Source organism: Triturus cristatus, chromosome 11 (assembly GCF_964204655.1).
Source record: "Triturus cristatus chromosome 11, aTriCri1.1, whole genome shotgun sequence".
Lineage (NCBI taxonomy): Eukaryota > Metazoa > Chordata > Amphibia > Caudata > Salamandridae > Triturus > Triturus cristatus.
In genome coordinates this window covers 121365707-121386948 of record NC_140594.1, presented here as the reverse complement: position 1 = coordinate 121386948, position 21242 = coordinate 121365707, and the positions used below count along the sequence as shown (strand labels likewise).

At 45.4% G+C, this 21242-nt stretch overlaps 1 protein-coding gene across 1 annotated transcript in view; it reads right to left on the bottom strand.

Moving 5' to 3' along the window:
* PRR14L (proline rich 14 like) overlaps window positions 1-21242 on the bottom strand; it is a 405768-nt gene that overhangs the window by 132735 nt on the left and 251791 nt on the right. Inside the window, exon 6 of the mRNA XM_085636172.1 lies at window positions 9218-9389. Coding sequence (XP_085492298.1) covers window positions 9218-9389 — 172 coding nt within the window. The remainder of the gene's footprint in view (window positions 1-9217; window positions 9390-21242) is intronic.

Below are 21242 nucleotides of genomic sequence, written 5' to 3'. Positions count from 1 at the left end.
GCTGTTGCAAGACTACAGCATCCCAAGACCTAAAGAGTTTGCATTAGCTTCCTATTAAGCAAAGAATCACCTTTAAGGCATTAGGTCTAGTCTATAAAGCGTTTCATGAACTTGGTCCCGACTCTTTAAACCAGAGCTCCAAAGAATATCTCCCTGTCAGAAATTTTCGATCGGTAAATGCCAAGTTATTAGTACTCCCAAAATGTAAACAAGTAAGATGGGGCGAAAAGAGCATAGTGTTAGAAGCATCCAAGGCATGGAACTTACTGCCTCCCTACATAAAAACTATAACCAGAAACAGTGGTTCCTGTGGACAAATGTAAGCAATAAAACAGCGCCTAGCTTCCTTGCTTTCAGGAAAGCTGTGAAGACCTGGTTGTTCAGGACTTGGTAGTGGTCCTGGGACAATCTGAGCTGGAACGGATAAGCGCATAGACGCCTTTGGGCATTAATGCGCTTTAAAAATCTCGCTAACATAACATAAAAGCACACCCTGGCAAGGGCTTCAAAGCTGTGGCCCTACAGTCGAAATAGGAGTCAGAACCAGAAACCCGCTCGAATCACCAAAGGCAATCAAGAAAAAAGAAGTAACCGCACCCTAGGATACTTAAGACAGCATTGGCAGGATTCGAACTCTTGGTCTTTAAAAACCTGTGCCAACAAATTACAAGACTTATCATTGAGCTATAGCTCCTTCCATAACCAAGTATGTGAAACACAGTAGCACATTCTGTTATGTATACTCTGTATACCAAAAGGCACTCTGATTGGAGAGGTTCATCAAAAATACACAAACCAGTGAAAAAGGGTACTAGGCCACCAACACAACACTGTAGGTGACTTACCTTTTGACATACAGCATTTTCTTAAGGCATCATAAAGAACTGACATCTGTATATCATATATACCCCACAATAAACAACATTCTACCTGGCCTTCAGGCTCCGTTGAGTTTGTTGAAGCTCCCAGAGTTTGCTTCTTATCTTGCACTTAATATACTACATATTAACCTTTCTCAGTTATCTAAATCAATACAAAAGAAAAGAGAAAATGGTACTGGGGTTATAACCGCCGCTCCACACAGGAGCACACGTGGTAGAACTGCAACCAAAACTGGACATATACAATATCTTAACAAGGCTACTCCTTGACCAATAAAAGCATATATCCCAAGCTTAGGGACAAGCTAAGCAACACAGTAATGGAAAATGTAGAACTAGGACTCTTTAGATCTCTGCCTACCATGTAAGCGTCTTAACGCCACATCTGCCTGACTCCCAAAAAGATGGGCTCCATCAAATGGCATGTTGGCCAAAGTCGACTGGACAGCCTCCGAAAAGCCCAAAGTTGCCAACCAAACCAGACGCCTTCGTGCCAATGCATATGCCTTGGCCCAAAACACAATCCGTTGTTTCGATGCCACATCTTATGGTAAACCTAGCAGCCTGTTGACCATCTCTAATCAAGTTACCAACCTCAGCTTGGAGGTTATCCAGAAGAGTTGGGAGCATGTTCTGTAAAGAATCTCAAAGCATGGGGAAAAACGCCCCAGCACACAAAATGTGTTGGTGGATCTCAATGCTGAGCTGGTTGAAGCAAAAATGTTCTTACCACAAGGATCACGACCCCTAGAATCCTTACCCATTGGAGTCTTAAGAATAGAATCTACATACTGTAAAGACGTTGCACCCTGAGTCACTAGGCCATGAGTGGAAGGATGTCTATGTAAATAAACTGGTTCCCCAGGTGCAGGCAGATGTGTGTGTGTGCAATATCACGGTCCACTGTGACCCCCGACTCAGGCTTGGCCCAAGCACATAACAAAATGTCAAATAGGGCCTCACTATATGAAAGAACAGGCCCTTCTCCCATCTGTCCCTGGAAAAGGATCTCGATCAGTGGGTCTGTAGACCTGCACCATGGACAGGGACAAGTCTAATAGTGCAGCCACTTTCCTCGGCATGTTTGCAAAGGAAGAACTTGCCTTTGTGGCAAGACTAGGAGGAGAAAGCAACCCGAAGGCTGGTAAAGAATCCAGTCCACTAGCCTCACCAAGAGCTGTCAACCAGCTCTCCTCCACCTGAAACAAACTGGTGTTGTAAATAGGCTTAAGAAGCACTGTCCCCGTTGACACAGGTGGACCTCCTAAACTCTCTTCTCGAAAAGGCACAACAAACTGTACAATCCCCTCAGGTTTCATGGTCGACTTCGCATCAGACGACGTTCAAATGCCGCCATCACGATCTCGACTGGGGGAGGAGAGGTGCATTTGACCAGCGCTACCAACGTCAATGTCTGAGTAGGTAGGTCAAAAGACTGGTGTCATAAGCAAAGATCCCAAAGGACTGTGAACCTGCGCCAAAGTGGAACCGCTCGAAATCGACCGGCGTCGACCCGATGGCTCAGATGGCCCAACTGTCACCAAGGACAAACCCTCCGACGGCGCCCCACTCACCTCCTTGGGGCCTATAGGCGTTCCAGAGTGATATGGGGTCCCAAAGATGAGGTGCAAAGAATCATATTTCCTCATCTGGGCCATAGACGCCCCGGCTCCCAGAAACATAGGAAAACGCGGTGCGGAGTCGCGTACATTCTCCTCAACCGTTGAGTGACAGGAGTCATGGGAGACAGAGCCTCCACGCAGTGAAGTCCAAGAATGCAGAGACTTTATCAGCACCTTACCTTTAGACTTCACCGGAGAACGATGTCCCCCAGGCCCGCCCCGGCTCCTAGACTGGCCCGCAAATGCTCTTCTTGAGACAACAAAGACCAAAGCCGGAAAGCCTCAGAGGATCCAGACAACCGCACCGCCATCAACTTCAAACGGCGCTCCTTAAGTGACTTCACCCAGGGCTTCAGGGAAGTGGTTATTCTTCTGAGGAAGTCATTCCCATTGGTGATGGGCTCTGTGCACTAAGACACATCAGAGAGATCTGTTGTGATTACAGGTCTGGTTGGCGGTCACCCCATGACACTTGCCAGTATATACGACCTCACAGTACTGACAAATGTATTAGCTTACTCACATCTGGGGGTCACGGTTATAGGTGTGGACTTCAACACAGTGATGAATGTGGACTGTGAAGGTAGTGGACACAGTCTTGGCAAGACATACACAACTTTCTCAGTGGGTTAACAGACCCGGTTAGGTTGATCTGTGGCACAGACCGCATCTATCAGACAGGCAATTCACTTATTCTCCTCAACACAGCTCCTCTTTCAAACTGACTGTGCAGGTAGTGGACAACACAAGGACTCTACCCACTATCTCATCACTCCCCTATTCAATTGATGCTGCACACAGCCCCAGGAGGATTCCACAGGGTTTGGCGGCTCAACGTCTAACGGCTTAGAGACAACTCTTTTGCAACCCATCTCCACAACAGTGACGGATATTTGACTCAGAGTGCCAATTCAGTAACCTCCTCTGTAAGACTCTGGGAGACATTCAAGGCAGTTATATGTGGGGGACGCAATGTAGTATATTAAGGGCAAGATAAGAGACAAACTCAGGGAGCTTCAACAAACTCAACGGAGCTTGAAGCCCACGTAGAGGCTCGAGAGACGGTCTTTAAACTTCTCCGCGCTCTCTTGAGTTTACACGCACCAAACCAGAATAGAAGTTGTTCGACTCAGAGTAGAGTTTAGAAATGGGCGGTCTCGTCAGTGTGCACTGTGGACGAGCTGGAGACTGCCACATCAACAGGTATTGCTGCGGCCTTTGCTTCATACTACAAATTGCTGTACTCAGACACGCATGCCCCCCCTGCGGAGCGCATCCACCCAATCATCCATGATCTGCTGGTGCCCTGTTTGGTGTCGACTGACACTTATGCTTGCCTCTCCCGTTACTGAGGAAGCGATACAGAAAGCATTAACAGCCATGTCCTTGGAGAAAGCTCTGAGTCCCAATGGCATCACAGAGTTTTACAAAAGATATTCTAAATTACTTGCCCCACATCTCCGTAGCCTTTCTGAAGGAGTATTCGAGACTGGCTCACTGCTGTACGATTTGTACAGAGCAAGGATATCGGTCATCACTAAGCTCCAAAAGCCTGCAAATTATTTTTCCTATAGTCCCAATTCCTTCATCAACACTGAATAACATATTTTCGCAAAAGTACTTGTGACGCAATTGGCTCGTGTGGTGTGCTCTCTGGTTCATGATGACCAAAATGGATTTGTCGTAGCACCAGGCATTGCCTGCGTCGCCTCTATCTGGCTGTTGCCAGGGCAGCTGACACTATGGCAGACCGTGCACTATTACCGTTGGACAAGGAGAAGGAATTCAACTTTGCTCAATGGCCATCCCTATAGCAAGTTTTCGAAAAATTGAACTTTGGACACCACTTTTGTCAATTTGTGGAAATTCTATACACCGAACAATATTCTGCAGTTTTGCGTTTCAAGTAAAACCAAAGTGCATTCTGGTCAATGAGCAAACCTTGATAAATGTTCCTAGTATTTCATTTTTCTTAGCACCAGAAACATGTGTTTCTCTATTCATGAGCTCATCGGTGGAGCAAAGCAGGTATTGAGCACAGAGTATGTTTGCTGCATAATAGTCAGAGATCAGTACCTTCTTAACAGTTCAACAAACAGCATGTTTACTGCAAGGGTCATCCTTCACTTTCACCATCCAATCATATTTTTGGGAAACAGTGGATCAGGATTTTTTATTTCATTTTTGCAGTTCAGGTGAGTAAAATGGGTGAAAAAACCATGAGTGGGGCCAAAATGCTATACTTTTCCATAACCTAAGTAAATTTAGTAAAGAGTTGAGTAGATTGTCCAACATTTCCATGCACAAAATAAGTGAATTCACATAATAGTGAATGTACAGTGGTATATTACGAAAGTAGTTTGCTAATACTTTTCCTGGCTATTCAAGTTATTGAGAGATACAACTTTCATAGCTAGGCTTAAAAATATATAATCACCAAAGCCAAATAGCTTAAAATGCTTTTTCTTTGTATACCAACCATGCATTACTTGATAGTGAAAAATAAAATGAAGTGAAACTGGGTACCTATGCGAGCTGTTCAATTTTTATTTTGACACATGAACCAGAGTTTAATCTGTACCTCTCTCAAATCTGTAATGCACATAATGTCATGCAACTCAGAGGGTATTTTAACAAAAAATATTTTTTGTTGACACTAGTAACTATGATTTTGCCAAAAAAGCAAGGGTCAATGGTAAATATGCTACAATGCTCCGTTCCTGCATTTCCCAGGCAAGGGCACGGGTAGGCATAAAATAAGGGAGAGGAAAGTGACAAAACCAAGACCTTCTCAAGTAAAGTTTAAGGGTGATCTTTCAGTCACATTTAGCATGTGGGATGCCAGTAAGATTTAGCCCAAAATGTGGATGGATGGCCTACAAGGATGCCTACCAACTTTATAAATGCCAGAATTCCTGGGCAATCGAGGAAGATGGGACTTCCATGGCCTGCACCCCTTTTCTATTTTTTACCCATAATGTCCAGAAACTTTAAACTACAGCTAAAGACCGTTATCTGCAAAGGGCAATATAATCCAAGGAGCAAAGTAGGAATTCTCCCTCTACTAGAGAAAAGCTAGGTAACCACCTGGCATCTGCTTCTCTGTTGGTGGGTGTGGATTAGTTATAGGAGCTCCACTTCTGACCCCCACAACCCATCAGCCAGCCGAACACTGAAAATCCAAGAAGACACCCTCCATTCCACTAAGACACTACCACAGTAATTTTCCTTCACCATGTTCTTTGATTGGGTCCACAACTTGAAAAGGTATAGCTGCCAGATAATATTTAGATCCTAATAAGCTTACCTTCCACAGTACATTGCTGGGGAATCCTCTTGATCTCCCCCATAGGAGATGAGAGAGATAGTGGTAGGAAGTCGGGCTTTATGCCAAAAGGGAAAGGTTATCATGAATCCACCAGCGGAATTTCCTAGGGGCCACCGGGAAGGATTCCTTCTCTGGATTGCGGTATAGACCTAATACCAATTAAAAAGCCTATTGTGAAGGGGCAGTGTTGGAAAAGGGAGTGCCCCGTTTACCTCTTTCCAAAATCCTACCTTGGAGATCGTGCTGCTTTTTAAAGATCTAGATTGATCTCATGTGATGTGGTCATGGAGGGTTGAGGGGTGATGTCTGTGTCTGATCCACTTTAGGTGCTGGGACATCCTTTCAACATCACTATTGTGGTGGCTGGCCCGAGAGGCTGAATCACTGAATGGGCTTCTTCTTGTGCTTCACATCTATGAAGGATGGTAAATAATGACATGGACAGTGCCTGAAAACTGTGGAAAGCAAGCCTCCTGCCCCGCTCATTGCAGTCAAGCTCTCCGCTCTCTGCCCATGGAGTGAACCCCTACTCAACTACCACCTGGAGAGCATGGAAATTAGGCTCAACCACAAGATACAGAGGAGCCACAAGATGTGTCTGCCTGTACAATATGTGGTAACATGACAGACCACCTACTGGAGAATCAGAGCTCTACTTTGCAGAGCAAAGTTAGTGTCTCCTCACCAGCACACAGGGAGGAAGTGGTGGTTAATTTTCCACGTGCAACAGGCCTTCAGCACTTGCCCCAGTAGGAAACATATGCTCAATTGTTTCATGAAGTAACAGCTATATCTAGGAGAGCAGAGAATGCTCCAAAAGTGCAACAAAGCCAAGGACGCTTACATGCCTGAGACAGTTAAGCCAGAAAATAGAAGCAAGGGAATCGTTAATCAAGTTCTGGCCACAACAGTTTTTATTTTCTTTGTTTTCTTTAAAACATACTTGGTCAACAAGTTTTGCGCGTGAATCTTTTCTTCAGGGCCACATAATGTTATGTCAAATAAAATAAGTAACTGCATATATGAATTCAAGGTTCTGGGCAATAAAAGGATTGTTCCTTGTAGGATTTCTTTAAAAAGTCATTAGCATATGTAATTAAAGTCCGGCGTAGTGCCACTCCCCCTTTCAATAAATTACTTTCATATATACAGTAACATGCCACTTGCCTAGCTTAGTTCACTGAATTGGTTTAGATCTATCAGTACGGATGGACTGATATCAAGTCTTAGGATCTTAAAACTCTTCCTTAACCCCTTCACTTCCCGGATGATACACGCATCATGAAATGCAAAAGAAAGTATTGAAACCCTGGTACAATAGGGGCTAACTGTAGGGGTTAATTATTGAAGGCCGCCATAACAGGTAAGTTATTTGTGTGCCAGGGTCATAGACATTAAAGGGTCAAATCCTTTCTGGCACTATACAAGAAAGACAACCCCCCCCCCCCCCCCCCCCCCCAAACACAAATCGAATTTCTTTAATTTTAACTTTGTTACTTACGTCTATGGTTAAACAAGATTACCAATTCTTATTTTGTGTTTTATTATAACATTATTTATTAGCTGACGTACACATTTTCCAACATTTATACTTCATAATCAATTCATCAATAATACAAAATGATCTTGATTTGACAATTTGAAATTATAATTTATACATATTTTGATTTTTTATTGAACACAAATAATCACAACGCATTTAATTAAAAACTATAAACCCTCTGCCCCTCGCTTCACTCATCCAACTGTACATATCTATATAGACTCATTCAGAGATTAAACACACGTGACCCCAAACTTTCAATTCAAAAAGTTTTCTTAGCGCATGTTTCCTCCAATCTCTTATTTCTGCACTGTTGTTTAATGTTTGTTTGGTCTAAAAATGGCTTATGCAAGTTTCTGTGGTTCTTTTATTTCCACCTTTCCCAAAGCCAAACTCAGAAAGTGGTCTAAATATCAAAAGCTGGGGCACGGTGCCAACAGAGTTATCTGAAATATAGCCATGCTCCTGGTATTGTATTTTCTTGTTTTCTCTATTAAGTTGCTGGTCAAATGTCTACCATTCACTTCAAAGAAAATGACGGGCAGTCTCTATGCGGCTTGAGAGGGCATCCAATGCTTTAAAATAACCTCAGCGATCCTTTGTCAGCTGGTCGTTTAACTTTCACTAGCTCATGGCGTATCTTGTTGTGACATACTCTCCGCTTTTTCAGTTTGATGTAAAGCGGGCAAATTTTACTCCTCACACGGTTTCCTCCTCATACCATAGGATCGCTGAGAAGATAATCTAGAGACCTAGCACTGGGGTGGAGCTTTTCAAGGAAGACAAGCTTACAAGTGTTTTTGTGAATCCCCGATTTAAGCTGAGGTTTAAGTGACATCCAGAGATTTTCCCTTTTTCAAGTTTATAAGCAGTGACAAATGTATATCCGACATCTGTAAGTAAAGGTGTAAGTAGAGCCACTAGTGTTCATTATTGGCAGCTTTTTTGTCTTCTTAAGCAGATCTAGGCAAGTTCAAGGAGTTGGGAGGTGCACTTCAGGACAAACAACAATATGGAACAGATATATGCTACCCTTAGTGTTAGGCTGAGGAGGCCCCTCACACTGGATTCGAATGCTTTAATGCACTGCAGCGCACAGCCTCGTTTAAAATTATGAATGCACTGAAGGCTCTGCATTGTTGCAGTGTTTACCATAGCAAGCACCCCCTTATTAAAAATGTCCTTCACTTTCTTCTTTTAATTAAACGAGTGCAGAAATTGCCACAGCCAAGCAGGCTGAAGAGATCCATCCACCATGTAACAGTCTTCAGCGTTCTGGCTGAAAAAATAATTTCAACTTAAGACAAGTGGCATTAGTGGTATATTGAGAGAAAATGAGAAAGCTGATCCCTAGAATAGAAAGAAAGGACTTAAGTTTGTGGAAGGGCGCATACACATTGCATAGGTACAGTGAGTCCCACATTCACCTAGATTTCCAAAAATAAATAAAAACAATAAATTATCTGCGAAAAGTACACTGCTCTGTCCTGTACCAGTAGGTATACAAACTATTCTGGTGAAGGGGCTGGGAGTCAAAATACAGAACTAATCTTTCCTCAGCCTATATCCTTTATAATTATTCCATTACAATAAGTACAGCCACTCTTCTGCTAAGTTGAAGAGTTTGCAAACTCCGTGTTAAAACGAACGACTTAGTCCACTATATAGATTTGTGCATGTTGATTATCCCTCTATAACATCTTTGACAAAAGCTGACCTTTTCCAAATCATTGATATAAGCCGAAAAGTTGCCAAGTAGAATTCACATTGACTGTCATGCTCCGAGCAAAAGTGTGGAGCTTACGTTCTACTAAGTGTCTGCTAACAGATGTCATACACTCACCGATGTTGCTTCGATGCTGCTCTGAATTCCGAAACAGGCACCTGGAGAAATGTCATCATCAAAAGAATGGACTTGGATTTGTGATGTGAAATGTTCCAATGGAGAACTGGTCAATGTGGCAACCAAATCAGATACGGGTGTTAAGACCAGAGGCGACACACTCTGGTGGTTACTAAACGATTCAAAGGAGAACAGAGGAGAAATGTACATTACAGATGTGAACAGTCCAGTAATGGGAAATAAAATAGTTGAGCAAAAACAAGAGATTAAGGTTCTTCATCTGATCTGGGTAGAAGGTAGCAAAAAAAGGCAGAACAAGAGCACAACAAAGTAGAGACACATAAAATAAATGGTATTTCTTGTTGACAAGCTGGTAAAACAGTGCAATATTACATCAGCAGGAGGGAATCTGAAGGCAAGAGTGTAGGAAAGTGCCCCTTTTTGTCATGGTTACTCCCACTTTTTGATACTGGTACTAAAGGTTTTTGACGGATATGTACTGGGCCCCTGCTAACCAGGCCCCAGTGCCAGTGTTCTTTCCCTAAAACAAGGTAAAATCATCTAGTTGTAACACAATAGGCAAACACTTTGGCACCCTTGTAAGTTCGTAATAAGTGCTACCCTTGGTACCTAGGGCATGGGTATCAAAGAGGGTCCCTCAGGCTGCAGCATGTATTATGTCACCCTGAGGGAACCCCATACAAATTGCATACAGCCTGCCATTGCAGACTGAGTGTCATGGTGCAAACCAGGAGTCAAAACATGACATGGCACACTCACAGTGTCCCATGCCAAACACACTGCATGTAATATATACACAAGTCACCCCTACAGCAGTCCTTGTAGATCTAAGGCAGAGTGCATTATATTACATGTGAGGGCATATCTACATGAGCAGATATACCCTAGTGCCGTCTAGTTCAATTATTAGATGATACAAGTGAACAGGGAAGCCATCTCAAGTATATGTTCTGGGCACTGATCCTTAGGAGTTTCCAAGCTACACGATGGCTTTACTGAAACCTATGGTGTATGGTATCAAACCCCTTGTCTTAATACATCTGTACTGTTGCCAGTACAAGCTTTATTATGACATGTAATCAGAGGGCACCCTGGAGGTGCCTCAAGAAAAACATACCACTATCTAGTGTGCTGGCTGATGGGTCTAGCCCAGCCACCATAGACATATTTCTAACCCCTTGCAGGTGAGAGCTCATGCTCTCTGAGGCCAGAAACAATGACTGCACCGGAGGAAAGTGTTCACACCTCCTCAAGCCGGATGGCTAGTTGTAGGTAAGTGCCCCTTTGTGCATGGTTACCCCATAAAGTTTTTCCAGATACCTGATGCCAGCTTGACTGAGTGTGCCCTGGGTCCCTGCCAATCAGGCTCACGGGGCTTGTGTTCTTTCCCCAAACTCTACCTTTGTTTCCACAATTGGCACACCTCTGGGCTACATGTAAGTCCATTGTAAAAGGTACTCCTGGTACCAAGGGCCTTGTGCAGCAAGCAATATGCCACCCTCAGAGATCACTCACCTTAACACCCACATACTATGTGAGGCTGCGTGTTTTGGTGCAGACTAAACTGAATAGTCGACATGGCACCCATCCCTGGGTGCCAGGCTCACCAACACGACCTGTAGCATGGGTACGTCACCCCTCTAGCAGGCATTACAGCCCTAAAGGCAGGGTGCTCCATACCACAGGTGAGGGCATTGCGGCATGAGCAATGTTCCCCTCCAGTGCCTGTGCCATTCACAGACATTGTAAGTGAAGTGAAGCCATTTTGAGTACATGGGCTGGGAGTTTGTAAACACAAACTCCACAGCTCCATGATGGCTTTACTGAAAACTGGGAAATTTAGTGCCAAACACGACAGCATAATAAACCCACACTGATGCCAGTGTTGGATTTATTATAAAATGCACTCAGAGGGCATCTTAGAGATGCTCCCTGAAAAACGACCAACTTCTAGTGTATTGGTCCCCGCCGGACAGCCACCACCAGACACATTTCTGACTGCATGGGGTGAGAGTCTTTGTGCTCTCGGAGGTCAGAAACAAAGCTTGCTCTGGGTGAAGGTGCTTCACACCTTTCCTTTGCAGGAACAGGAACACTTGGCGGTGAGCCTCAAAGGCTCTCAACTTGTGATATGCTGATTAGGGGAGATTAAACTTGTGGAGATGCCCCCCACCCCCGTCCAGGCCAAGCTTTTGGCGGCAGGACAGGTGGGAAAATTAGTAGGCAGAGGAGGAGTGACCCCCTTGGCCTAGCACACCCCTAAGGTAGCAAGGAGCTGAGGTGAAGTCCTCTCTGAAAAAATCTCAATCTTGGTTAGGAGAATTAGGCCAATAGGAACAGGACTGGGCCCCTCTCCCCAAAGGGAATGGGGCACCTAGAAGGGTGTAGTCACCCAAGGGGACAGGAGTCATTGGCTACTGTCCCCGACCTCAGTAAAGCCCTTACATTTTATACCTGGTTTCTTAAATTCCGAGGACCTACGAAGAAGGCCGTGCAGCAGTGGATAAGACGACAACAGCTGACTTGGCCCCAGCCCTACCGGCCTGTCTCCTCCTCCAGCGACCCAGCTCAAAGAAACCAGTATGTCCTGTGGCCAGCACCTCTCCAAAGACCTGAGCTGACTTCAACAAAAACTCTTTTCTTCCGTGGACACAGATTTGTTCAACAAAGAAACTCCAACTTCCAGGACTCCGGGTCCAGGTGGATCCGCGACTACTGCACACTCTGCACCCGAACCCCCGACCTCTCCAGGACCCCCACCTCTCATGGCCAGCAGCCTCTGTTCGAAGGGTCCTCTGACCGCGATCGGACTCAGCTTAGGAAAGCAAATCCTAAAAGGCCCCCCCCCCTGCATCCTCTGCCCCCCAACTTAGGGGCCCTCAGCCGACAGTGCCCAGGTGTACCAAAGCTATCCAACTTACCTGCCCAGCCATTGGTCACCTGAGTCCAGCTTCCTGGTGCAAGCCTGCAGCCTCTTTCTGAAACAGGCTACCTCCTGTCGAAAGCATTAGGCACCAGATGCCGATTTGCACACAGCGCCCAGCCACCCCTGTGCAGCTGCTGGTGTAGTTTTGTGGCCCCCTCTATGCTCACCTCAACCCCCGGGGCACTTGCCCTAAAACTAAAAGGTACCTACGTGCCAACTGTGTCTCTTCAAGGTACCCCCCTCCCCCCGACTCCATGGGAGAACATTGGGCCCAGCGACCTCTGCACCCAGACGCTCCAATGCCGCTGGTGGTGCAGTACCTACCTGGTCTTGTACTTTGCGCAGTGTTATCCTAAACCCCCGACGCCTGGGGAAGTAAGTTGAGCATTTACCTGCAAACCGTTTAACAATGTGTTTTTCCACAGGATTGCATTGTAGTTCTATCTATTGCATTGAATTGTCTAATCCTACCACTGCAAAAGCATACAACTGTACTTGATTGACATTTACAAAAAACATTCTTAATACTGTAAAGTATATAACTGCATTTACAAAACAATACTGCATTCTTGAGTATGGCTAGTTTTAAAACACTGTAAAACTTACCTGCACTAAGTGATTCCTGGTTCTAGAATAAAATAACAGTGACACCTTTTCGTACAAACCATTGGTCTGGATTCGGTCTGTGAGTGTGTGATATTTCTTACCGGAGTGTACAAAAAATGCTTAACACAGCCCTCTGATAAGCCTAACTGCTCAGCCCAGCTACCACTAAATTGAGAGTAAGGTATTATTGAGAGTAAGGTATTATCTACTTTATCCTCTGATATACCTTTGGGGACTCACTGGACTCTGTGCACACTATACCTCTTTTTGGTATAGTATATACAGAGCCAGCTTCCTACACTAGTGATTTAGCTCATCATGGCCAGTTGCTTCAGAGCCCCTGCCGCCTTTGATATGCGACCCTGGCTTTCCCCCAGACCTGGGAGATGCAACGCCCTGCCCTCAGGCTCACTTAGCACCAGGGCAGGCAGGAAATTAGCTATGCGAGTAGGTGTGTTGCACTACCAGGCTAGTCCCACCCCTAAGATGGGCTACCTGATGTGCTTCATGAAAGGGTCTCATCATTTTGTTTGTCAGCATCTCCCTTGAAGACATTTCCCTGCAGACACCGATAAAAACATCCCGTGCACCAATCTGCTGACCACTGGGTCCACCGAAGCAGCAGCCACCCAGGTGGAGTTCACCATGCTCCAGGAGGTCAGATCAGTCTCCCCACCAAGGTTGGAGACTCCAGGACTCCCGAGAGCTGCCCTGAACAAATACCCAGGGTAGCGGACCCCTTGCAGTAGTCAAGACTTGGTCAGCATCCAGCTTGGATGCCAAGACCGCCCTACCGGCGAGGGACGTCAGCATCACGGAGGCCAGCACCGAGTGGCCCTGCTGTCCTGATCTGTCCCCCTCTCCAGGTCGACTTAACAAGTGAGAGCCTCTAACACAAGTGATCCACCGGACAAAACACCTCTGCACTCGAGCCCCACAGCCCGAGTGACCTACCAACGGTTCACGCTTGCCCCAGAGACCCTCATGAACCAAGCCTCCTTTTGGGTTCCGACAAACTTGTCCCCAAGTCCCAACTGCAGCATTTTTATGCTTACAGGTTTTATCTATAGACTTCAGCTGTAGCGTTTGAGGCTACCCTTGTGACCAGCACCTCTGCACCATGACACACCAGGGCAGGTAAACCACAACTGCTGGTGGTTCTAAGGACCTTTGCCCCTACTTACCTTAAGTTCAGACAAACTACCCTGTAACTTGATTGAAAGTACCTCTATATAGTGTATGTTTCTCCCATAGGACAAGATTACCGCGTTCAAGGCATATGCCTCAAATCTAACAGCTGTATTTTCTGTGTTTCTGAAAAACACTAACTAGAAAAATACTTACTTAATTTCGTAGATCTTGGTGTCTAAACTAATATAAAAATCAATGTTATTTTTCTAAACTGGTGTTGAATTTCCTTAAGTGTGTGTCTAATTTATTGACTGTATGTATGCAACAAATGCCTAACACTCCCCTCTGATGAGCCAAAGGCTGCTCGACCGCACTAGCACAAATAGAGCACCTTGGGATTGTTAAAGCAAGCCCTGTACACTCATGAGGGATATCTGGATTCTCTAGAGTGTTCAGCTCATTTTGGTACACTATATAGAGAGCCAGCTTCCAACAAGGAGGACGATGGAGGCAATTAAAATTGTAAAGACAAATTATTTACCTGAAAGTCCTCATCCATCAACTTTGGGATGCAGTCGTTTTTTCACTGTTGTGAATAATTCACACCTATCAGCAGTTGAGTCGGAGCAAAAAGTCAAAAAGGCATGCCATCATGGTTTCTTCACTGGCAAGTTGCAACTGTGACCACCTCAATTCCCCATAACCAGAAGTTCTGTCAAACCACTAATCACTTTAGTTAAGTGGTTTAATGGGAACCATTAAGATCTAAGACTGTGGAGGATGAAAGAGTGGAACTAGCTTCAACAAGATGAACATGGATGGACTACTACAAGAGGTCGTTTATCAATCCCTTTCTCATTTAGGACTGCAGCAGGTTTTTCCCACTGTGAATGTGTGCCACAATACTGGGGTACCAAAACCAAGATGGTGAGTACAGAGGTGTATCAGAATATAATTGAAAACCTGCTGTAGTATGATACTTTTCTTACACATCAGTGACCAAACTCATTTTATTTTTGTAGTTTGATACTAACATCTGCATTATATTGATACATTAGCGGAGTCAAAAAGACAAGCAATATTGGTCACTTCTTATGCTTGCCTGATCCCTTTAAAGAGGGTAAGATACTGCTGGTTCTGAGGGGACTGGCAGCATCTCCCTTCTCCTCAAGTCATCTAACAATACCGTTGACCACAGACGTCTCCTCGTTGGTCCAGTATGGACAGAAAGAATAGCATTTTCTTTTTGACTGACAAGTCAGTACATTTAGATTTACACTTTAGCGGGCAAAAAGACAAAAGGGTAAAGATGAGAGACAAGGATGTGTCTCAATGTTTGCCTGAATGGGCACTTCATTTAATGCCACACAACGAAAGACTGTCAAATAATTGGCCGCCATAAAATGTCTCAGATGTACTATTACAATATCTGCAAACATCTATGAGGATTTTTAATAACACTGTTATACCTACACAGAAACCCCCACAATCCAGAAATAGCAGAAACATTTCCATTTTAAAGTATCCAAGTAACTTAAAAGTGGATGTTTTGTAAATCATAAAATACCTAGCCCCAGACATAAATAAGCATTATTTCTTGGAGCACTCACTGTAGCAACTCCTAGCATGTCAGTATGCCTACTTTAATTCTCCAAGCTCAAATGACAGACATTACTTGGCATAAAGGACTTTCTATGCCTGAACGTCTTCAAGTTACCACCTCCTTGGAGCCTTCCATTGTCAACACTCATGAGCTGTGATTTAATACTCTGTATTCCAACTCTGAATTAAAGGACTCCTTAATTAAGGATAAAGCCCCCAATCTATTACATTCACTAGACATTTATGACAATCCTGACAGCACAGTCACAACGTCAAGTAGACTTCAACACAATCAATGAACATCTTTGGCCTTTGTGAAGACACGCAACTCTAGTCATAGAGGACACCAATAACCATACTTTTTAAACCCATGCAAGAAGCCAATTTTCTACTTCGCATTACATCTCTCTAACACCAGCATGCTTAGTCGCAGTGTCACATTGGCCATGAAAGAGAACATCAAACAGCCTTCATGCTGGACACCCGACTCTTCCAAAATAAGGTACTCTGCACTCAGGCACCTCCCAACCATGCTCGCCAACTTTGCTTGAACTCCCACCAAACAAATGAACAGTGTTGCAAAATCCTACCAGTGATGGACATAGTCTTCAGAAGGGAACACTGACAATTTACTACATCAATCAACAGCAATGAAATAGTAGGACTCTGTATCATGAACAAATCAGCAAGAACAACAATTAGAGCCCATCAAATAGCTTTAAATTATAGGAGCCTGAACAAGTAACAGATCTCATGAAAAATATAAGCATTGAGTTTAACCAATTAGCTAAAGGCCAATTGGTTTCAATGTCTTCAACTGGGGATGTGTAGCCGAGGGGTGGGAGGGTGGCAGATGTAGCAGTGGCCGAGCACCCACTATGGTGATCCTCCAAAGGTTGTCAGTTTTATTCTGATGCCACACAGGGCCAGTCTAATCTCTTGTGTAGGCTGCCTCTGACTGAAAAATCCAGGACTTATACCATACTTAAGAGAACATATTTCTCTTTGCCAACACACATGCCCAACCCAAGATTCAAGAACAACCAGTATGGCACCTCACCATTGGTCGCTTCCTGTGCACATTTTGTCGACCACCTGCACACTGAGGCAACCTATATTAAACTGTAATTCTGAAATCAAAAATTACAGCAATATTTTCGGCTCACCTTTCAACTGGTTCTCTTCTCAGTAGATCCAGACGTTATTCAACATTTGCTATTCAACATTTGCTATTCAACAGTAAATAGATTTGGCCACATACTGCTGAAACTCCTGATTATGATAACCAGTCGGAAGAACCTTACATGAAGCCTCCAAAGTGAGGAGTCTGGTATACAGTGTAGTCATGTTGTGCAATACTACATACAAATCCCCCCGCAAATGCTGCCTCCATTCTCTCTATTCTAGTTTCCGTGACATGCAACAATTTATGGAATTTGTCAAGAGGTACTATCAAAGGTTGCTCTCTTTCGTAGTCCGCAGTCTGGCATATGCAACTCCTCTGATCCTATTGATTCTTCCAGGGAAGGTTCCAAACATCATTACTTTAGCCTGAACTTTCCCTTTGAAGAAAACTGCCTTCCTGAAACTTCTTTCTGAAAAAGGTATCTGTCTACACTGCAGAAGCCAAGGATCACCCCAGAAAAATAAACAGTTACAAACTTCCAGTCCAAGCTCTACATCGTAGCGCTCTTCATTGATAGGCCTACATATTAGAATAATTCCCAGCTGTGGTTAGGGACTCCAGAACACTTAATTCACAATGATCTCCAGAGTGTGTGTGTGTAAAGTTAACATGTCCAAATGTAACAAAGGCACCCTCTAAACAGCTTATCAGGATTCTTCCACTGAGAAAAATGCCATTACAAAATGACACTGCAACATCCTACACCTAACTGCTGCCAAAATGAGTGTTGAACAAAGGTAAAAGGAGCTCTGATACGCATTACATTAGTATAGTATATAAAACGATGTCTGTGCCTTTAAGAACACTAGATGATTCTGTAGGAAGCTGGCTCAGTCTATACTATACCAAAGTAAGGTATAGTGTGCACAGAGTCCAGTGGATCACCAGAGGCTTTACATAGGCTAAAGCAGGTAATACCTTACTCTCTTTTGTGGTAATGTGGTTGAGCAGTTAGGCTTATCAGAGAGTAGTGTTAAGCATTTGTTTTACACACTCAGACACTGTATCCAAGACCAATTATTTTGTATAAAAATATTACTTTGTTACTTTTATCTTAGAACTAAGAGCTCAGCTGCAGGTAAGCACCAGTTTAAAATAGCAACACTTTTCAGGTACAGTATGAATGTTTTTGCAAAAGAATGCTTTACAGTGATACTGAAAATACTTTGTGGTGTCAATCAACAATAGCAGTAACTTAGCAATGTAAAAGATAGACACTTAGTGCAAATATCAGAAATGCAATGCAATCCTATGGGTGGAAAAGAGTTATGCACATATACAGGTAAGTACTCTACTAACACATCCAATATTCGGGGGTTTTAGACCATCACTGGGCAAGGGTTAGATCAAGGTAGGGACTGCACCACCAGCTGCACTGGGGCAGCCGGGTGCAGAGGTCACTGAGCCCAATGTTAGTCAATGCAGGCTGGGGGCACCCCAAGAGGCTGGTTGCAGGTAGGTATCAAGGTTTCAAGGCACAGGCCCCAGAGGTTTAGGCAAGTATGGGGGGGCACAAGGCAGCACCAACCATACATCACCAGCGGCACAGGGGCAGCAGGGTGCAAATCAGCGGCGGGTGCCCAATGCAAGTGAATGGGGAATCTTGGTTGCACAAAGGCTGCAGGCTCAGACCAGGAGGCTGGACGAAGGTGACCAACAGCTTGGCAGGTAAGTAAAGGGGTCAGTGGATGCCTGGGCACCGTCGGCTGGGATCCCCAAAGTCGGGGGGCTGAGGATGCAGGGGTGCCTTTGGACATCAGAACTTATTTACCAGAGGTCAGGGGGCCTTCGAAATGAGGCTGCAGGCGTCTTTGTGGAGTCTAGGAGAGGTAATTCACTGATGGTTTCAAGGTCAGGATCGCTGGGGAGACTTCACTTGAAAGGTGAGGCACTCCGACTCGGGCGTCGGGTACAGAGTGGGCAAGAGTCGCGGTTCCAGCTGGATCGTGAAACCTTGGAGTTGTTATCTTGTGGACATAGCCGCTGTCCTCTGGAGATTTAACATGCATTTTGATGATGCAAAGAATGTGGGGGCGGGGGAGTTAAGTCAGGAAATGGCGACCTTACAACTTATGCTAAAATCTGATTCCCCCACCCATCAACTGGGCCATTTGCTCGACCCCATTTTCGCTAACTTGGAGGCCATAGTGGTGAACCTACCTCTCCCTGTTTTATGGTCCGACCATTTCTTGGTTCCTTTTGCGATGATGTTGCCGGGGTTAAAGGAACAGGAGAAATCCAAGAGGGAAATAGCATGCCGGAAGTGGGCTGGCTTTTCTCAAGATAAGTTTAACAGTGCTCTCTCGCAGGGTGGGTTGCCAGGGGACTTGGATGTCGAAAGCGCATGCGAAAATTTGGATGGACGCATTTTGGAGGCACTGGACAGCACCGCTCCCTGGTCACAAAAAAAGCCGGGAAGAGTACAAAAATCTGCTCCCTGGTATAACACCGCCTTGAGAACTGCTTAAGCAGATTGTAAACGCCTAGAAAGGCGGTGGAGGAAAGACTTCTCGGACCAGGTTAGGAGGGAGAATAAAGTCACTCTGAAGAGCTATCATGGGCTCATTAGAAGGGCTAAGGCAGCCTACTACCAGGAGAGAATTGGGGAGGCGGAAAACTCGGCAAGGGAAATGTTCAGGGTCTACAAAGAAATATCCTCCCTAGCAACAACGGCAGTACCAGCAACTGGCTCAGAGGAGTCGTGCAACCGTGTGGCGGATTTCTTTGCAGATAAGGTGGAGAATATTTACTCCACCTTCCCAGACTCTGCTCGAGTAGGCCATGAGACCGCGGGAGAAGCAGGGAACGTTCTAGAGATAGAATGCATTGATAGATTTACCGTTCCCCCTCCAAAGCGGTTAACTAAAATATGTATTAGTGTCAAATCGGGCTCTCCAAGAGACCCTGCTTCCCCTAAAGTGCTGGGAGGGAGCATCGTAACTCTTGAGCCATGTATTAGACACCTCTTGGAGTCATTTTTGAGGACAGGAATAGTGCCAGCTAGATGGAAGGAAGCAGTGGTCCTTTCGCTACCTAAGAAACCGCACATCAACCCAGATCAACTGAAGAATATGCGTCCAATCTCCTCACTCCCTTACTTCGCAACGGTTGCGGAGAAAGTGGTAAACACGCACCTTACTGAGCATATTGGGAAATATAATCTCCTGCATCCCACTCAGTCGGGTTTTCGGGCCCTCCACTCGACTGAATCAGCCCTGCTACTCGCCACTGAAACCATTAGGAAATATGTGGACGAGGGACAGACGGCGGCCTTAATCCTGCTGGATTAAAGTGCCGCCTTTAACACTGTTGCCCATCATACTTTGTTGCAGTGTCTGAGGAAAGGAGGGGTGTCTGGCAGTGCATTGAGCTGGATGAAATCCTTCTTCTCTGAGCGCAGTTTTCAGGTGAGGCAGGGTTCTCATTATTCCAAAGTCATCAAACTGAAACAAGGGGTGCCGCAGGTATCGACCCTGAGCCCGACCCTGTTCAATCTCTATGTTACGCCGTTAGCGGAGATTGCAGACGGGTTTGGCATCAGGGTTGTGTCCTATGCCGAGGACACTCAACTGGTGGTTTCCCTGACACAAGCACAGGATACGGCAGCCTCCAACTTCATGGCATGCATGCAAGATTTTGCATCATGGATAGCTAATAACTGCCTGAAGTTGAATGGCAATAAGACCGAGGTACTTGTGGTGGGGAAGGCCCCGTCGGTGTGGTCATCGGCATGGTGGCCCCAGAGTCTGGGACCCACCCCCACGCCCTGCCCTCACGCTAAGAACCTGGGGGTTTGGTTGGACAGGAAGCTCTCCTATGAGTACCATACCAGGCGGGTAGCAGGGGCCTGTTTCGTAGTCTTGAGGGGCCTTCGGAAAACTCTGGACATGCTGACTACTGCAGTCAGGAAGACCATGGTGCATGCCCTGGTGACATCGCGCCTTGATTATAGTAATATACTGTATCTGGGGTGCCACGGCTAAATGCATGCATAGACTCCAAGTCATACAGAACGCAGCAGCTCGGCTGCGTCTCATGCTTCCGAGGAGGGCCTCCTCGAATATGGCGTTGGTTTCCCTCCACTGGCTGCCGATTAGTGAGAGAGTCCTGTTCAAGGCACTGTGCGTATGCCACCGTATCAGTCAGGGGACAGGCCCATCCTACCTGTTTGATTTACTTACTCTCTACTCCCCAACACGCCAACTAAGATCATGGGGGACGGGCCAGGTGTGTCTCCCTACCATTAAGAGAGCTAGGATGGGCGGCCGCTCCTTCCGCTTTTTGGCGGCACAGCAATGGAACAAGCTCCCCATGAGCCTCCGGTTGAAGGACTCGGAGGGTACCTTCCGGAAAAACCTGAAAACTTATCTTTTCCCTCCTGGATAGACATGCCTGGGTAGGATAGGGTGTAGTTCAGAGGCAGTTTTTTTGCACCGCAGCGCGGGGACACACTGGCCGAGTGTAACCAGGTGCTTTACAAACGTGCTTATTATTATTAGATCAGGTCTGTGTTGAAGAGCAGGCAGCCTTCGAGTTTCTGGAAGTGAGGGGCC